We start from the raw sequence: 19,287 nt of genomic DNA on the forward strand, positions 1-19,287 counted from the left end.
CCCTCGCTGCCCAGCCACAGCACCCACACAACTCCCACACGTGAGGACACCGCCACAGCCGCCTCGTCCCGTCCCGCATCGTTCCGACCACACAGTGCCAAAATCACGTCTCACAAGTCGATTTCACACCGCATCCCTCAAGCAGAGCCCTCGTCGTGCCGGTACTGCGGAGCAGTGCTTCGGGGACACCGGCAGCTCCGTGCCGAGCCGCCGCCTCCTCGGGGCGAACTTTGGGCACGGACCCGCGCAGGGCTCGCTCGGAAGGTGCCGCTGCCCGGGACGGGACGCGCCGCGCCCGGCGGGACCCGCGGCCGGAGCTGTCCCTCGCCTCGCCCGCCCGGCTCGGCAGCGAGAGGGCTCGGGGCGGCCGGGGAGCGCCGCTGCCGCCCGCCCTACCTTGACGCCCCGGGACGAGTGGCAGTGGACATGGTGGGACACGGTCGCCGTCTGGTTCATGTTGCCGGCGGCGCCGGGCGGGCACGGGACGCCCGCGGGTCCCTCCCGGCGCCTCCGAGCGGCCGGGGGGCTCCGGCTGCGGCTGCGGCTCCGGCTGCGCTGCTCCGCACCCCGGGGCGCCGCGGCAGCTCCGCCCGGCGGGGCCGCCCGCCCGCTCCGCTCCGCCCCGCCCGGCACCGGCACCGCCCCGCCCGGCTCCGGACCGGCGCCGAGCCGGGACCGAGCGGAGCCGCGGGCGGGGGGAGCCCAGCCGGTCGCGCCGCGCTCGCCCCCGGGGCCGGGAAGCTGAACGAGATCAGCCCCGCTCTGTGAAAGACGAGCCCCTCAGTGCTCTCAGGCGAAATGAGCAAGACTGCAGCAGAAAGTTTATGCTGGCTGCTTTTTCCTTCGCGCTCCACGGAGTTTTTCTCCTTTTTCCCTCCTGCCGCCTCTTCCCTCGGTTCGAAAGCGACTCCAGCCCGCTGCGGTACCGGGGTACGGGCGTGCTTATGTAACACAGGTACGAGGCACAAGCAGCGGCCTCACGTCCCCCGCCAGCGCACACGGGGTTTCTGAAATCAACGCGCTTTGTTAAGTTCTACGCCAGCTCCACGCTTCCTTGTGGAGCAGAAGAAATGCATCTCTAATTAGACTTTCACCCAAATAACTTTCAGTGGGGTTGGTTGTGGCACAGACTAAGAATCTGTACCCTCCAGACTCTTGAGCAGCACTTGCCAGAAACATACAAATTCTCTTTCTGCGGGTCCAACCCAGAGCTGGTGCCAAAGTCAGAATTTGGGGATGGAAGCTGGTAAGCTCTGTGAGCAGATTGTGACACCTCAGGCTGATAATGAACAAGCAGTATTTTGTATATACATAGTATCCTTAAATGACTCGTGCTTTAGAGAAACCTCCCAGTAAAACAAGACACAGTGTGCCACACACCAAGGCATTTCTGGGGTGTCTTTGAGGGGTGCATGAAACTGCAGCCAGGACAGGTAAAGCTGGTTCAAGAGGAAGCAAAGAAAAAGGACAGACTACAGCCAGAAGCCATGGCACAAGTCTCCTAAAGAAACTGCTGACTTGGAATCTCTCATGGCATGAGATTCCAGCTTCAGGCATCTCTGAAGCATCTGTTCTTTCAAGAGGAAGGCTGTTGAGCAGTATTTGCTACCATATTAAAAGTTATACTCCCAGTGCAGGAAGTTATTGCTCAAAAATAAAATTACTTTTAAAAACTCAGGCCCCAGGTTGAGCTTGTTTTATGGTTCTGTCTCCTTTTCCTCCCTACTCCCACCCCCTCTTCTTTTTTTAAGCAATTTGAAGAAGCTCTACAGAGTACGTGTCCAAAAAGTAGCAATGCAAGAAAACAAAAGTTTTGCTAAAGACTTAAGGCTGTGCTTTGCTACTCAAAGGTCCATCCCACTCTGCAAAGGAGAAGGCTGAGGACTTGCTGTGGTCACAGCTCAAAACATCCTTCCAGGGGCCTATGGGGACCCTCAGTTGTGCTTGTAAATCTCATCGTGACTCGAGACATCTGCCAGAACTCCTTTAAATGGGGTTCATTTTCAGAAGATTTTAATTTCCTGGCAGAAAATCTGCTTTAAATCATCTCACACACAATATTCCAAAGTCAAATTTCATTTTGCACATCTTAACTCGGACACAAAGGCAGGTGCTGCTGGAGACGGAGATGGTGAGGAAAGCACTGATCTGCTCGGTCTGCAGAAATCTGCTGAGGCAGCCTCGTATGGGAAGCCAGCCCTGGGTACAAACATCCCCCCCAGAGAGGGGAGAGCTGTCAGTGTTTACTCCAGTGATACTGAGAAAAATTTCATTTCCAAAGGAAGCCAAATGTAAAGTAAAGGCACAGCAAGAGGGTCCCTCCTGGCCCAGACTTGATCATCTCCAGGCACCACAAGCGAGGCATCCAGGCTGGCCTCTAGCCTGCAGGACTGCTCACATTAGCCTCCTTCACCTTAGCAGATTTATTGGATTTTGAGCAATAAAAACCACATTTAGCAAGCATATCAAGGGCTCAGCAGTGCTCTTTCACCTCCCTCTATCATATGCAGACAGGAATGAAACTTAATGGATATAGATGGGAAAAAAACCCATCCTCACATAAAAATGAGACATGATTCAACTCAAAGGTGAGTGTTGAGGAGGAGGGAATGAGTAAATGGCTGTTTGGGAAAAGGGCTAACAGGCTAAATTTCACCATACTCTGCCCAAATATTTGTCCTGAAAAGAAAATGTTGACTTCAAGTTATTGTCACCAGGAGCTCAAGCAAGCAGAGATAACCTGGAAAATTCAAAGACATTCTTCTTCATCTTGAAATATACTTCTGTTTAACAATCTCACATGGGAACTACTTTAAGACAAAAGAATGAGCTCAAGACATTTTTAGTTGGACTAAGTATCTGTGGGTTTTTGTAAGCTCCTATGAGAACTTCATGTAAAGTTGTCATGCTTGATTTTATGCTTCACAGTGGCTGACCTTCCATGCAAGCCCCAAATCCAGCTTTAAGCTAAAAGAGAAATCTCTTCCTTATAATAACAAGGAAAAAGCGACTTAGGTTCAAAAGTTGCCAAAGACAGAGATAAGATCAATAACTTGCTGGCATTGTTTTTAAATGAACTTCTACAAATTTTGAGATATCTGTTCCTAGAAAGTACAAAGTTTGCTGATTAACCTCCTGCTCTCGCAAGGTAGAACCTAATTAGAGGATGAACCTAACAAGGGCTGGAGCTGTAAAATCTCTATAAGTGCATGGTTTGTCATTATAAAATATCCCAGAAACAAGGTAGATCAATAGAGTGGGATTCCACAAAATGCCTGCTGAAATCCTCCCATGCAGCACTCTGCTGCTTGCTTCTCCAGTAATGTCATTCCCTGCCATCCCTCCTGTTCCCTGACGTGGCTGTTAATCCTCCATAGGTGTAATCTTCTTTGGGAACTGACTGCTTAGCAAAATGCAGTTCACCCTGGGTGTTGACTGCTAATGTAAGCATCCACCTTAGCCCTGCAAGGAGGTTCTCAAATGTTTCAGTGCCTTTAGGGTGCAATTAAATAACTGAGTGATTACCGAAATATTCTGGAGAATGTTAAAGCTGGGAGCAGATGCCTCTGTTACACACTGCAATAGAGCAGGTGGTACTTGTCCATGTTGGAGCAGCCCCTCAGTGCACTGAACGAACCTCCTTCCTGAAATGTTTAAAATGACTAAGAAATCAGCGTGATCAGCCAGGAGAACTGATTAAGCTATCCAGGAAGTCTGAGAGAAAAGAAAATCCCTGCCTGTGACAGAAAAGCCTGCCTGTCCCACTGTCCAAGTGCAGTGAGTGGCTGTGGGCAGCAGAACTGCTGCTGGAGGCAGCACTTCCCAGAGGCTCCTGATCACTATTCAAGTCCTGCAGTAACCTGCTCTTAGAAACTCCCAATACAGTTCCCCAGCCACACATTTTCCTGCCTCTTATTTTCTAAGCCTTATGTTCAAAAGAAAAAAACAAACACAACCCTTTCTTCTTTTTTTTTGTCACATTACAAGAAATGTATGATGACCCTCCTGAGAAATAAAAAATTAAAGTGTATATTGGTAATTATAGATACTTCATGACAACGTGTTTTTCTACAGCTATAGAAAAATATTTTCTCTCTTTTCTGTTTTAAGCAAGTACATAAAATTTACTCTTACTGCTGCTCCACATACCAAGGGCCTAATTCTGTGCTCGCACATGTTGGCAGCTATTGACACGAGTGAACTCAATTTCTGATTCACACCAGTTCATAATCAGATTACAGACTTCTCTGTTTATGGATGAAGAAGTTTTAATACCGTGAGGGAGCCTGACTTGGGATCACTGCGAGGCTGCCAGCTCCCCCAGAATTATTAACCACCAGAAGCTATGCTGTGTGTCAGTGCTGGGACTGTGTGAAACAGAACAGGGCAGAGCCTGCCTCCACTCAGCTTCCTAAAAATCCTCTACCCCCAGCAGTTCTCAAGGGAAAGGCCAACAGCTATCATATGCTGTTGGTCATGGCCAGCAAGCTCACACACAGCTCAGAGTATCCCAGGAAAAGCTGTTCCAGGAGGATGGCACTGTGGCCATGCACACACACACACACATATGCACACAGTCCCACATGCCCTGCAACCTTCGATCTGGCTGCAGCTGTTGAAGGGAATATGAAGGGAAATTCCCTCAAGTTAAGCACAACTTCAGCAGACTCAGTAAATCAGTGGGATGCCAGGCTTCAGCCTGGCTGCAGTGCCAGGAGCTGTTGTTGCTGTGTTAACCCACAGTGTTTGGTTACTGCAGTGAAGGATTTCTCCGAGTGGACACCTCTCCCACTGGGAAAGCACCGTGTTATGCCTGCCAGGTGTTGTCATATTAACTGTGTGTATGTCCACTCCTTTTAGCACTCCAAAATTCCCTCACAGCTTACTGTCTTCAGGTTTTGCAGGACGATTTCCAACCAGCTCAGCATGGTTCAGTAATGGAAATTTTGGACAAAACCAAGGAGAATCCACTCTGTTGCTGAAAGAAATCTTCAAGACTTATAATATCCAGTCCAATATATGGAACTGATGAAGAAGCAAATATAGATCTTCCTCTTTTATACAGGCTAATATCCACTGAAGCAGAAGGGTACATTTTTTATGATTAATTTCTGTTCTTTTTCACTACATTTACTTCAATAGAAAATATTTAGATTAAGTGTTTGTAACTCGTTTTAGAAACAAAAGGTGTACTAAAAAATTCTGGTGCATAAAGGAGTCATTGGTAGACAATGATTCCTTCACTTAATTTTCTGTAAAGGTGAAGGTGAATGGTATTGACTTACAGCCAGAAGATGAAAAAAAAATCTTCCTTGTTACAATAATAATTAATTATTTCAACTAGGTTTTGCCTGCAAACATGGCATATCATGAAAATAGATTCAGTGATGTCTACATATTATTAATTCAGTGCAGGGAGTATGTTGTGAGAAGAGATGGAAAAAACGGCCTGCATACAACTGCCTTGTTACCAGGGAAGAGAAGCAAGTGGTTTTTGAGATACAAAACTGCAAGCAGAGGCAAGAGAAAATGGTCTGTGCCTGAAAGAACTGAATGTGTCACCCACAAAACCTGCACAAGCAGCACTTCACAGGGCACCTCTTAGCAGGTCTCTGTGGGCTGCTGAATGAATTCTGATGAACCACAGGCAGTGCCACAAGCAAAGAGTATCATCTTCAGGATCCCTCCAGTGTGTCCTGTGCGTGCCTGTTAGCAGACCCAAACAGGGAATGAGGAAAGAGCAACCTTGTGTATTTTTCATTTTCAAGTGAGGCTTCAGAGGAATAGACAATACTATCTAAGAAAACAAAACAAAATTAAGCAGAAAACCGACATACATGACCACCAAACTTTATTATTTTTCTTTAGCACACTGTGTATTGACAGATACACATACTTCACAAGTGAGGAACTTCAGGAAAAAAGAACAAATCCTTTTCCTTTGGTCTCAGACGAATTCCACAGCAGACCCCAGGAGCACTCTGCTCCACCTCACTGCATTCATTTAGCCTTCTATTTGCACAAGCTATTGCAGTATAAAAAAAGAAGGTGAACCTGACCTATCTGAGAAGTAGGTTTAATTTCATGCATAACTATTGCTCACACCTCTAATAGGATTCAATATTTCTACCATGCAAGAGCTACGGGATGAGTAATGCCTCTGCATGTGTGAGGATTTACAGGAGCACAGCCACCCATCTCCCTACCTATGGGCATTGCACCACACTCAGGAGCTGCCACAGAGTACTGGAGACATGCCAAGGGTAGTGTCAAGTAACGTCACGTTTCCGTACAGGTTGTGCGTCTTTACGCCTTAAAGTCTTGCTTGTCACAGGAAACACTGAACACCATGCAGAGCACCTGGTTTGCAAAAACATTGAAGCCCTGCCCAGTGCTGATTCTCCAGAGATCTTCTTGCTCACTGAAGACAGGCCTGAGCACTGGATTTCTGGGTTGAGACCATAGCCAAAAGCCAGAGGGGATTTATCGAAGGTTCAAGATTAGCATACAAGCTTGAATGAAATGTCAAGCAAGAGTGAGAGCATTTTGTCTAAGCAGGAACATCTCCCTTATTTCAATATATATAATAAGCCATCCAGAGGCAAGCCCCCTTTTTAAAGATTAGACCCCAGGCAGCAGCTAAACTTCTGAAACAGTATGCAAATTCCTAGACCGAGAGCCAGTCCAGCTTTCCAAGTACTCATGTACCTAAAAGGTAGCCCTGAAAATTTTTCAAGGCTTTGCCAAATTTACTATGGTAGAACTTAATGTGATCAAATTCTTTTTCCCTTCAACATGAAGAAGTTATGCCACGACTCCTTCTGCATCTGGGGTATTTGCACTATGTATCTCATGAAAGCAAATTTCACGTGAGCCACTGTTTTTGGATGAGAAATTTTGCCCTGAACTGTTTGTATGTAGAATCATACAAATCCTGAAATCAGCAAAGACAGAATGGAAAATAAAAAAAGGAAATTTTATATTATTTAGAGGGTTTGAAGTTTAAATTAATAATTTGGAGCGACAGAGACTGACATGGAGAAGTAGGGCATTTTATGTTAAGTCTCAACAGCTGCAAAAAAAGATACTTTCCAGATTAAACAAACCCCAAAAATTCAGCAAAAACAGGAAAAAAATATTTGGCTACATAGACCCTTTTCCTTTTTCTGGGTTAATACAAGCCTAAAAGCCTAAGCAAAATTTCAGAGGCATGCTATCACTAAGGAAAAAAAATGAGAACAATAAAACTTAAACCATAATTATTTTTATTATGCTTCAACGCTACTGAATAACAGACCAAAACTCTCCCTTCCTTCACTCTGTGTAAATCTTATAGCACACAACATGATAATTTTTTCACAAATGAAAGATAATCTACCATCAAATGAGTACTTTCCCTGGAACATTGCAGAGCAGTTTGCTCAAGGAGCAACAAGAAGCAATTGCCATCAGAAATGAAAAGATGGTTTCTCTACCTCTGAAGACCACCCTAAGTCTCTTTTCCCTACAAGACATGTATTCCTGTCTCCCCACTTAAAAAAATGTTTTTACAAGACTCTCAAGGGACTGAAGAAGGCCCTAACTCATTGCCACATGTATAAAAATGCAGATGAGCAATTAATATTCTGGTGTATTCTTTTCTCACAGAATTTATTAGTTTGGCTTAGTCTGCATACACGTGTTATGACCCTGAGGCAGGGCAACAGATCAGCCCCTTCCCTTATCTGTTGTGAAAACCCATTGTTTAAGACATCGGGCCTGGGCCATCAGGGAAGCAACAGCAGGTCTAAGCAAAGGACAATCATAACATGTTCCTTTGCTGTGGCAAAACCCACCCTTTTAATGAATCAGGATGAAAGATGGGATAGCCGACAACCATGTCAGAAGAACTGCAGCTCAGATTTCCAAGGTGGCTGTTAGGAAGTCACTGCTAAGTCTCTCCACCTCTGGGGCAGGAGAGAGCATCCTGAGAATAGCAGAGTCTCAGGCAAGCTGCCAGAGTTGTTCTGGCACTGCTGGTCGCTGAAAGTGAACCTACCTGGTAAACTAAGTGTTCTGCACAATCTCAAAGTGTTGCTTCAGTAAATTAAAATGCAGGGTTGTACAAGGAAAATGCGGGTGAGGAAGAAAACTTTGAAACTTCAGTGAAAATGGGAGAAGACAAACCACAGGAATTTGAAAGAAGACCTTGTCCAAAGCACCAATTAAAAAAGAGAAACTCACATTTTAGGTATAATCCCTACCGACAGGCTATGAAGACAACAGTGGGGTTGCAGTCCAGGACCAGACTTGACTGCTATTGCTCCCATCCATAAATGCTGCTGCTAACATCTTCCTGGAAGACAATTCTCTTCCTCCATGTGTAAAATTTCCTAGTCTCTTCAGATTTGTAATGCCTTTTCAATAAGAAAGCATCTGAAATCCCCCTTATCTCTGTTTTCTCCTCAGTCAGAAGTGTGTCAGTCACAAGCCCACGCTGCTCAGCCACCATGATTGCTGCTGTGCTTCAGCTGACAAGCTGTGAACGTTTTGGCTGCCCAAAAATCATTGGGAACATATTTACTTCCTTTTGTTAGAATGATGTTTGCCTCTTACTGGCACATACCAATGTACCTTCACACGCATACATCGGGGGTTTTAGTGACATCAAGTATCACATCCAAGCAGTTAGGAAATACTACCTTGTTAGTGAGACACAGCGTTACTGCCAGCTACTCATTCCAATATCACTTAAACATGCATAGAAATCATGTCCTTATGCCTTAGCACCCTTTTTATAATCTGATTATAAAAAAGTAGAACATTATGTGGGGAAAAACAGTGTGGATCCCTCTCCTGTACTTTGCGACAAACCAAGAAAAGTTTCAATGTAAATTACAGTCAATGTCACTAGGATTAAACTAACCAAGGAAGATGGGGGATCAGAATGCTTTCTTCTTTCTTTTGGGCCACAAGCCTTTCAGTAAATCCCAGAGAGCTGTTGAAGACCCGTGGTATTCACAACGCTGGGAAGAATTTATCGAGAACAACCAGGTCTCATATGCAGCTACATATTCTCTAGCAATTGTGCTATCTTCTAACAACTAAATCCAGAAATTATATTATCCTGCTCTCAGTAAAATACCACAACTTATGCTTGCTGGAATACTGAAGGCCTCAAACACAAGCTGACAGCTATAGTATCTGTAAGCAAACCCTGTTCGTTGCATTTACTCATAACTTGTGAGGCAAATGTAACACAGCCATCCTGCACACACAGTAAAAGGACACCAGCTCCAAACACATAATCCAGCCATTATTTTGATTGCAGTATGTTTTCCAAACTGATTCAAAAATATGTTTTTATTAAAGTACGTGATTTGTCAAAAGCACTCCCAGGAGGTGCAAGAAAAACAGCAAAGAAATTGGATCTTGCTTAACCAAGTTTATAAACCTGCTGTTTCAGCCTCAAAGATGAATTACACTGCAGGAGCACGCACGTTCACTAAATGTCCGTGCTCTCCTTCTTGCCCTCCTACCTATGTTCAAAGAATAGAATAGAAAAACATAAATCAAAGTCTCAGAACCTACTTCTCCCCCAATTCCGAAGCTGCCATATCTCTATACCAGAATCATAATCCCCTGCAATACAAATAGAAAGCACAGCCCAGCAATCACCACTTCAAAATAATTACAGGCCACACAGTAATTTATACTTATCTAGAGCCTTTCACCCCAAGAATCCCAAAGCAATTTATTCACAATATAGATGTAGCTGATATGAAAACAATAATGCCAAGGAGCTACTTGGGAATTGAGGTATTGTCTAAATCATGCGGATCTTTGCAGTCTAAAATTTACTCATTAACCTGATAGCAGTTTGAACTAAATCGATTGAAACCTTCCATCTCAAATTTAGGACTATTCTAGGCACTTGCAGGCATGTTCTGAGCCTTCCTTTAATTTCAGTCAATGACATTGAAAAATCAAGAAATTAAAAGACTTGGAACAACACTGCCCAGTAGACATACACAGCTTCAGGAGGTGCTCATCTTAAGCACAAGCAGGCCTAACATGCCCTTCTAGAAAGAAAAAAGGCCTGAATTTCTATGTTTGCTTCCCTTTTCTTTTATAAAATTTAATTTTAATCCATCCAGGTGGTGGCTAAGTACTGGCCTACAGGCAGAGCTTCGCTCCTTCTGTGGTAGCTCTGAAATATCATCATTTACCTCCCAGCTGCTCAGTAAATTAAAGCAGACAGCCTACAGGTGCTTGCTGGAGTTCCAGCACTCTCAATAGCACCAGGCCACACGGGTACAAATTGGTCTTTAAGCAGAGCTCTGAAATAGCTGCTGGTTCTCTAATCCTCCGACCGTGCCCCTGGGGCTCTGGGGGAGAGGAAGCTTGGGAAACTGAAGGGATCTGTATTTCTAACAATTAACTGGTAATCCATTTACATTTTCAAAGCTGTTTTCACATGGAAAAAGGCTACTGGCTCTTTCTATATTCTTAAACACAGGTTTTGTTACGGCTTTCCTCAGTCTTCAAAGTGCAGACACACAAACGTTGAAAGCATTCACGGTACACTTTGTACGATCCCCAAAAGGCTAATTTGGGGAATATAAAAATCTCTTTTGCAAGGTGAACTATAGACACCAGAGACAGCAGAGCTCCCTGGCAATCTTCAGATCCAGAGAGATTACAGCAAACCCCAGCATTTTAAGGGATAGCTAGATATTATTACCACATTTTAAAATCAGGAAATTGAATTAAAACACCTTCATGCCATAGGATGCTTCAGTCTTAAGGGCAGGAAACTCTTTTCCCTTGCTCAGCCCTCTGTAACATATTTCTCTACCCAAATATGTACATAGGCCTGTCGGGGAAATACAGGATTTTTGATGTTTTGAGTGAGAGCAGCACGCAGGAGGGGACTGCAGCATCTCATCTGCATGGCTGATGCATCTGCAGTCAATCTGATCACTGAAAGCATCGGCCTCACTGCATCATCAGGAGTGCTGCTGGCTTAGGAAGGAGGAAAAGCTAAGTGTGTTCTGGGGAGCAGAGTGTTTCTTTTGTTTTAAAATAAGATAACATCAGGGGGAAACCTTACTATTGTTGCTGCCTGTGTGGTACCACGCTTCTGTTTCACTCCTGAGTGGCAGCGGCAGCATCTCTCAACAGGGAGATGGGATTTTGCTATGAAAATGCAGAGAGAGAAGCCAGTGGATTGGCAGTTCCTTGCACTTCCTCATGATCCCTGGGCTGACAGCTGATCCACTAACAACACTCAAAACAAGTGAATTATTCATGCAGTTTTCATAATATAATGCTGGAGATGGTTGATTGCATTGCCTCACACTGGATTTCTTTTCCTTATTACTTTTCAGGGGGCAAAGATGTCACAAAATGAACATGTTTAATTAAAATGTCCTTAGAAATTGCAAATATTCAGTGTTGTCTATTAAGATACAGATGCCACAGAAAAAAAAAGTGATGAAATAACAGACCTCATAATGAGACTGGATTTGGCTAAACTCTGAAACTAAAACAGCCAAGATATGGGGTTTATTTCTTTTTCAATCTCATATCACTTCAATTTGTGGTTCACATCTTCAAGAGGTGAAAAACAATTTCATTTTATAAAAAAAGCTGCCCAAAGGAGCTATGTCAATTTATTCCACCTGGGAATCTCATTCTGTGCTAATCTGTTTCATTCATCCCCTTTTCTTGACATAGAACTGCCAAGGGACTAGCCTGGATGTAGGAATGTATTACCCAAGTGTCACCAGTAATGCTGTCTCTTTTTCTCCCGTTCTCTCTAGAGCATTCAAGCCAGAACTGACATCAAAACTGGATTTTTGAAAGTGAGTGGAGGCAAGGGCAAGGAAAAAAAGGGCTGAAGGATTAGGATTCTGTAGTAAATTCTGGGTAAAACAGGCTCTGCCACTGCCTTTACTGCAGACAGGAGTTAATTCCATAGTTCAGTTTTATCTTCTGTGTTCATATATTTATGAAAAGGATTTACAACTTGGAGCTTGTAACTGTAAGGGAGTGTATTAGATGACCCCAGTGGTCCCACGAATCTTCATCTGTGGTTTCACTGCTCTCATGGAGCACAACTATTGTGAGAAGCTGGTTTGGCAATAGCAAGGATTTTGATTATCCACACAATAGGTCTTGCACTGACTTTGGAGTTCAATAAAGAATCATTGCAGGGACCTGATGTCAGGGAGTACATATTTGCTGCTTCCTATGTTTCTAATCACAGTACACTGGGCTGGAAAGACATCCTGGGGTATTCAGTCCAGTCCCTTGCCATTGCAGGTGACCAAATAATAAAACCCATTTTTGTAACCTGATGGATTGCTTTGTTCTGTCAGAAGAAATTTCATGTCATGTAGTTTTATTTCTAGTTACAGAAACTTTCAGTCAGTGCCAGGCACACTCTTGATGGAAATTTATTTTTCAGTCTCAGGATGTTGAAGAGGATGGGAGGGAGAAAGGGAGAGAGGGAGGGGGGGGAAGGAAGGAAGGAAAGAAGTCAGGATCAAAAAATATTCAATGTCACACAATCAACAAAGAATTAGGACTTAGGAATATACTTATTTACCATGTATAAAAAATAGGCCATCTCAAAAGAAATTCAAGTTGTCTTCCCATTAAAGTACAAACTTGGCTGTAAAAGTGGCTGTGCTGATGGAACAAAGTTCTGTATCTCATTTGATTTAGTTCCAAAAGATGGTCTAACTGAAAAAGGCACTATGACACTGCACAACAAAGTTCATGCTAAATGGATTTAAATTACAGAACTGATAGATCTTAGAACATAAATTTTAATTTAAGTGTCTGTCTTAGCTCTGTGCTGCTGTACATTGCATTTAGAAGCAGATATAAGCGATCATTAATAAAATTCACAGTAACATTAAAAACTAGTGAGGTAGTCAATAATACTGGGAACTGCTGGATTATGTAAATCAAGTGGCACAGTAACATATACTTTAAAACTGCAAAATGTCAAGTATTAAATTTTCTTAAAAGGTGGGAAACAGGACAGCTGGACATGCTGGCAATGAAAGGGACTTGTCATAGGAAATCCCCAACAAAATGTGACAGCCACAAGAGAGAAGGGGCAGAGCAAATATTTGGCTGCATGAGAAACAGAACCCAGAATGCTCAGGAGAGATTTTTTTTCACATTTTTTTAAAGGAGCTGTTGAAAGTGCCGGAGCAGGAGAGGGGAAGAAGAACAGGCTGAAGGCAGAACAGGACACATGAGTGGTGTGACAAGACAGAGAGGAATTATCAGCACTGAATAACTCAGAGCTACCTGGTATTACACAGGTTTATGATCAGGATGTAACTGTGAGAGTTTTCACTCCCATCATGGCTACTGTTGGAAAGAGACTTCCCCTCTAGCCTGTAAGAACTGCAGTGTCTTACAGCTTCTGCTCTACTTCATAGATAGCTTCATAGTTTATTGTAAAGCACTTCCCTAAAGTAATACTCTTCCATTCCCTGCTAGCTTTGTATCTAGCTTTACACAATTAATTAGGGAAGTGTTCAAAGACCTAGATTTTAAACCACTTAATTAATGAGAAATGAAGGTTTAATGGTTATTCCTCTCAGACTATTTAATTTAAAGAGAGAATTTGCAGGAAAAAGAAGGAAATCAATTTAGTGTATAACAAATTGCAACAGAAAGCAGAAAAGAGATGAACATATGTATCTGTTTACTGTTCGACTGGGTAAGAGCGGCCCTATCAGAGCACAAGGGGTTGCAAATTTTTGGTAATGGGGACACAACTCGTCAATTCCAAGAAACTGCCCATTCAAACGAACTGGTGTTTCCATCACACCCCAGGACCAGGTGTTTCCATCCCACCTCCCAAAAACTACATCCAGAAACACAGGAACAGAGGAGCCTTGCTCCAAATCTGGGAAAAGGCTGGAAAAGAGAGAGGACCTCCCGAGGGCCCCTCCCAAGAGCAGGTGCCAGCAGCTAGCATTCAGCCCAGCACCGTGCCGGGCAGGAAGGCTGAAGGCTCCTGCCATGGTATCACAGGAGCAAGATGACCCTTTTCAGAAGGAGAAGGACACATGTAGCCCCATAATGTCCCTGACTAGAAAAACTAGTGAGTCATCATCCTAACACCCAGCTGAGCAATGTGATTTCATGCAGGACACACTTACTTGAGCTAAATTTTTCTATTACAGGAAACAAAGCCATGGTGCAGCAGCAGCAGCCCATCAGTTCTACTTTGTAAGAGCTGTCACACTGACATCTCTCTAAAAGCAAAATTCCTTTTTATGCCAGTGGAAGGTTTGAAAGCCAAATGATGGGAACATGCCCTTCTAAGTTACTGAAACATTTTCAGTTGTTCCTTTCCCTGAGGTATCTGCCACAAACAAGACAACCCAAGACTGAAGATGGGATAACTTTGTAAAGAACACTGAAATACTTCTAATAATATGAGTAAGACCTAGGAAAATATCAGAGCTGCTGTTGCACTAAGCTTTGTAAAGACAATAAAAGAGACTGCCCCTCTACTGAGACATTCCAAATCTAATCTCTGCTTTTAAAACAAAATTACTCTGGTACAGAGAAAACATCAGGCTTTGGGCTGGGGAGAGATGTTGCTTTGTTGTTTTATTTTAAGAACTTGGAATTTGATAGGATCTAAGTATGAGCATTCAAAAAACCACTAAATTTGAAAAGAGGCTTTGTTCATGAGTACTGGCAAGACTGATTGGTGTTAAGATGAAATGAAACTCCAAAGCATATAACACTTCAAAATAAATACCAGCATGCAGCACTGCTGTGATTTTGCAAGCCATCTGCATGATTTATCCCCATATGATGGTTTAGCCACCTATCTGTTTTTACCAAAGCATTTGGGATAAAGGCTTGCTGATACAAAGCATAGCTTTTTTTCTCTCAGCTATTGCTAACTAAGCCTGTCACTAATTCAAATCAATTCAGTTGGTCTAATTAAATCAGGAATGGATCTGCTCAGACCTGGGCCTCTCTTCCACAATTCATATAGAAAAAATATTTACAGTGAATATTGGTATTCCACATCAGCAACTGCCTTTTAAAAAAAATAAGGGATAATCTTTCACACTGAAGAGAGGAGGGGGGAAATATTAGCTAAAGTTTTTTGACTTTCAGGGGGTAAATCTGGATACAAAGCCTAAGAAACTCTAAGGAGTAAGGAATAAATGCCATACTGCCCACAAAGCAATAAGATTGGCTGGATAAGTCAGTGGCCTGGGATAAACAGCAAAATATTTACTCAACAAATCTCTGTGTCCACCCCAATAAATTCTAGTCTGTCCAGCAGCAGTATCACTGCCAAGGAGGGAGGATGCCTCTGCATTTTCTGTTCCAGTCAGGACAGGATTTAATCCTAAACATTTTTTTAAAAATCGTTTCATATCTAAAATTTATGTAATCTCTTATGACTAACTCCTCATTGTAACAGAAGTTTTAGTGTATGCAATTATCTCTTTAGTTTGGGTTTTAAATTAATGTCAGTCATTCTCCTTCCATTTAAAATCTCATTTTTCACATGTACAACACTTTCAACCAGCTTTGGAAGAGAAGTATCAAAGGAGCTAATTCCCCCCTGGTTTAATTTAACTGAAGAAAAGAGAGTTACAGAAAGGACAGTTTTGAATCATTACAGTGTGTCTGAACTCTCACAAGCAAGACAGAAAGCAGTGGCAAATCTATAGATGCATAAAGATTTCAGTGTCTTTTACTGGGTTTTAATGAGGCTTTTTCATTTTAACTGAGGGGAGGGCAGGGAAAGAGGAAAGTATTTCTGCAACACCATGGTAAACATACCATGGAACAACACTTTTATTCTCTGACCCCTATTATGCTCCTGGAATTGCTCACAAAATGAAGCATAATTGATGTGATGATCAAATCCCCTTCCTCCAAGCACCATAATAATTTCCTGCACCAAAATACTGTGGGACTCTTGTCAGAAGACAAGTCCTCAGCACCTTCCAAGAAGCAGCAGCTTTCTTGGCACCATCATTCTGTTTCAACCAAATCATCTGTTCCATATGCTAAATTACTCCCACACTTCAAGCTGCACGACTGCTGTGCTGTCACTCTGCTGCTGCCCCAGCATGGTGGGTTTTGCTTTGGGACATTTTGTCCAGGCCAAACCTGGCCATACAGAAGATGCTGACACTTAGCAAGTGGCTGCTTTAAAGATGCCTCATTACATCTGATTTTGACTAACAAATGATGTAGGTAGGTAAATAAAATTTGTCATGATGAACCTGAAAAAAACCTCTCTCGTAATTATGTTCACTTTTCTTACGTATTTTACCAAATCCACTACATGTTCTCCCACAATATGAACTCCCCTGAATAACAAGAAATTTATAACTGAGTGTCTTTTGAGCTCCTCCTTTCTGTATTTCTGTTCCCATATTAAGCAAACTTAAGGATTCATAGTAATAATGTGTGCACACATAAATATCAAATCCTGTTTCTGAGTTTTAACTTTGGAATTCACTCCCCAGACAAAATTTGAATGCTCTAAAATGAGCCAGGAAAATTGTCAAAGTGAATTGTGAGCAAATAGTTGAGAATGTTTGAGAAGTTTGGAAGCAGTATTTGGTGTATTCATTTGGCTCCATCTTTCCACAGGATTGATCTGAATGCATTATGAAGATTATTAGAATTCATCCCTCCTTTGCATGGAAAATGGAAATTCTCTGACAAATTGCTTGAAGTGGAATGTATTCAATTCCATCCCAAGAGATAACATTTTGTTTTGGGAAGAGCCAGATGCATGAATGCTGCAGGCACACAAGTACTTAAAGCTGTGTATAGTGTATCATTTAGAAGGCACCTCCCTAAAAAGGCACTGCTGGAAGATTGAGCAGAGCCCAGAACACTCCTGGTCCCTTTCTGGTCCAAAAAGGAGGGGAACCTCCTGGAACACCTCTGTCACAGCAAGGCAGTTGGATTTGGGGGAATCCAGAAAGGCAGCCTGGCACCTGGCCAGAGGGCAGCATGGGGATGGGCAGCTGCTAACAAGAACAGCAGCAGCCACTGAATACAAATCTCTGCTAAAGCAACAAGATTGAGTAACAGACTAAAGCACACTGGTGGTGCTGCTTTTCCAAAACGGAAGCATTCCTAAAGAAAAATATTCCAGGTTTTTAATTACAAGTTTTCATTTTCAATGTTTTATATTTCAATTCTAAGTTTAAAAGAAAGAGAAAAATAAACCAACAAACTCTTGGTTTTGGCAGAAAGCAGAAACTTCTTTCTCTCACACGCACATTTCATTTAATTGGTAATTTGCCAGTAAAGGACTTCTGGCAGAAAAAGTTGGTCCACCCCATGCTGCTTCAAGCACTGTGAAAATGAATTTTAAAAATTCTCCAGCATTTAGAGGGGGGAGCAAGTTTCCCTTTGCCCCAAGCACAGCACCTTCAGTTTGGTACCCAGGACATGAGCAGCAGCTCGCTAGAAGCTCCCCCGGCTTTGGGCAGTGAGATGCACAACACTGTGGTTACACCTGAGAATGCAATGAGCACACTGAATGAGTGACGCTACCACCTTGCAAAGATGACAGAAGGAAAAACTGCAGGAGAAGCAGCTTCTACAAATGCTGTATTTAGATCTGGCCATGATGTGGAGTAGCTCAGCACACCTTTTCTCTGAAACTATTTTTTCCAGCATTCTTAAAATATTACTTCTAACCCATAAGAAATATTCCTCATTGATTTTGACAGTTATATATATCTTACCCAGAGATGAGCTTTCAGTGACTGGCAAGTTAAATTTTTCCATGCCACTGGTTTGCAGATGGGGCAGTCAGCTCCCTGAATGGCTTAAATCTCACTGTGGTTCAAAAGACTTCATATTGCTGAAGGTTTCTTTCCTAAGAAACATTGGCAAATTTAATGTCAAAAAAGGTAGGCAAGTAATCTGTGACTGACATTTACACACACACAATCATATGCAGTATATTAACTCAGTGTTTATGGCTCTGCTTGCAATTAACAGCACTGCAATTAAGTTCTGGCATAATACTGCATTTCAAAAGGCCAACAGAAGGATGGATATAAAATAAGCCAGCAGAAAAAGCCCTCTATCATTGCATTTTTCCTTAGGTGACTGCATCCTTAAAGATGGACTCACAAGAACTGCGATTGGGCTGAGCCTGTGGAATGCTCAGGAAAAAGCTTCTTTGTCACAGTCCTGCTGGGGATGATCTGACCCAAATTTCAATACCTGTTCTGAAAACAAATGTAAGGCATGAGTCACTCGGCCCATTATCAAATATCATACCCAAAGTAGATAACAAAAAATGGTGATTTGCAACATGACCCGCTGCTTAATACTGCAGTTTTATTTCTTCTTTATTCCAAAGAATCCAGCTACAAGTGCTGTTGTCAGATTTCCAAACATCTCAGCAGCATGGATTGCCTCCTTTTAGGAAGATGCCCTCAGACCCATCTGTACAATACCGAGTTACAGGGATGACATGTGCTTGGCTGATGTATTTCCCCCTGAGTGCCCATTCAGCATTTGTGCCCTTGCACCTCATCCAAACAGGCTAAACGATTGCTGGTGCAGCTGGTCATAAAGTTTCCAACAAAACAGCTATCCATCAAAAAATGCTAGTCTGTAGAAATTAATTCTTGTCTTACAAAATGTCAGTTTTGATTTACCAGGGGCAATCTTTTGCTTTCCAGCGGGATTTCTGAAAAAAAGCACACAGCACATTTTACCCCAGAGACCCCCATGGGTGAGTGTGCTCATACAGTACCACCCTTCTGGCCCATTGCAGATCCCAGGACTTCTCACATGCCTGGGTGCCTTTTAAAGCAACTGGAAAATGAGCACAGACTTTACAAGGTCGTTCATCTTTAAGGCACTTTCTAAATATTTAAATATGATCTATTGTTTATGACGTTTCCTGATGAATCCAGGGTAGCTACCCAGGAGAAAGGCTGCATGCAGTTTAGATGCCACCTCTGCAAGGCAACAGTTGGGCAAGGATTTTCATCGACACGATTCTGGATTTAGACCATGGACAGCACACTCTGACTGATTGATTTGTTATTGCTCTGGAGCGATCAGAAATAGTCCTGATCCTTTATTCACTCACATAATGTAAACTGCCAGGGGGATGATATCAGGCTAAATACTGCTCGCTGGTGTCTTTTTAATCTTAGTTGTATGGCATCTTTTCTCAGATTAGTTAATGGATGTAGCACACATAACATAAACACAGAAAAGGCTCTGTGTCATTGGCAATCACAGAGC

General features: G+C 42.8%; 1 protein-coding gene across 2 annotated transcripts in view; it reads right to left on the reverse strand.

Annotated features, from left to right (window-relative positions):
• DPP10 (dipeptidyl peptidase like 10) overlaps positions 1–456 on the reverse strand; it is a gene marked incomplete at both ends in the record, with an annotated part of 450,907 nt that extends 450,451 nt beyond the window's left edge. For both annotated transcript variants that reach the window (XM_082285405.1, XM_082285404.1), the window contains one exon: positions 397–456. In XM_082285405.1, coding sequence (XP_082141531.1) covers positions 397–456 — 60 coding nt within the window. The remainder of the gene's footprint in view (positions 1–396) is intronic.
• Between the last annotated feature and the right edge of the window lie 18,831 nt (positions 457–19,287).

This window comes from Coloeus monedula (assembly GCF_965178545.1).
Source record: "Coloeus monedula genome assembly, chromosome: 7".
Lineage (NCBI taxonomy): Eukaryota > Metazoa > Chordata > Aves > Passeriformes > Corvidae > Coloeus > Coloeus monedula.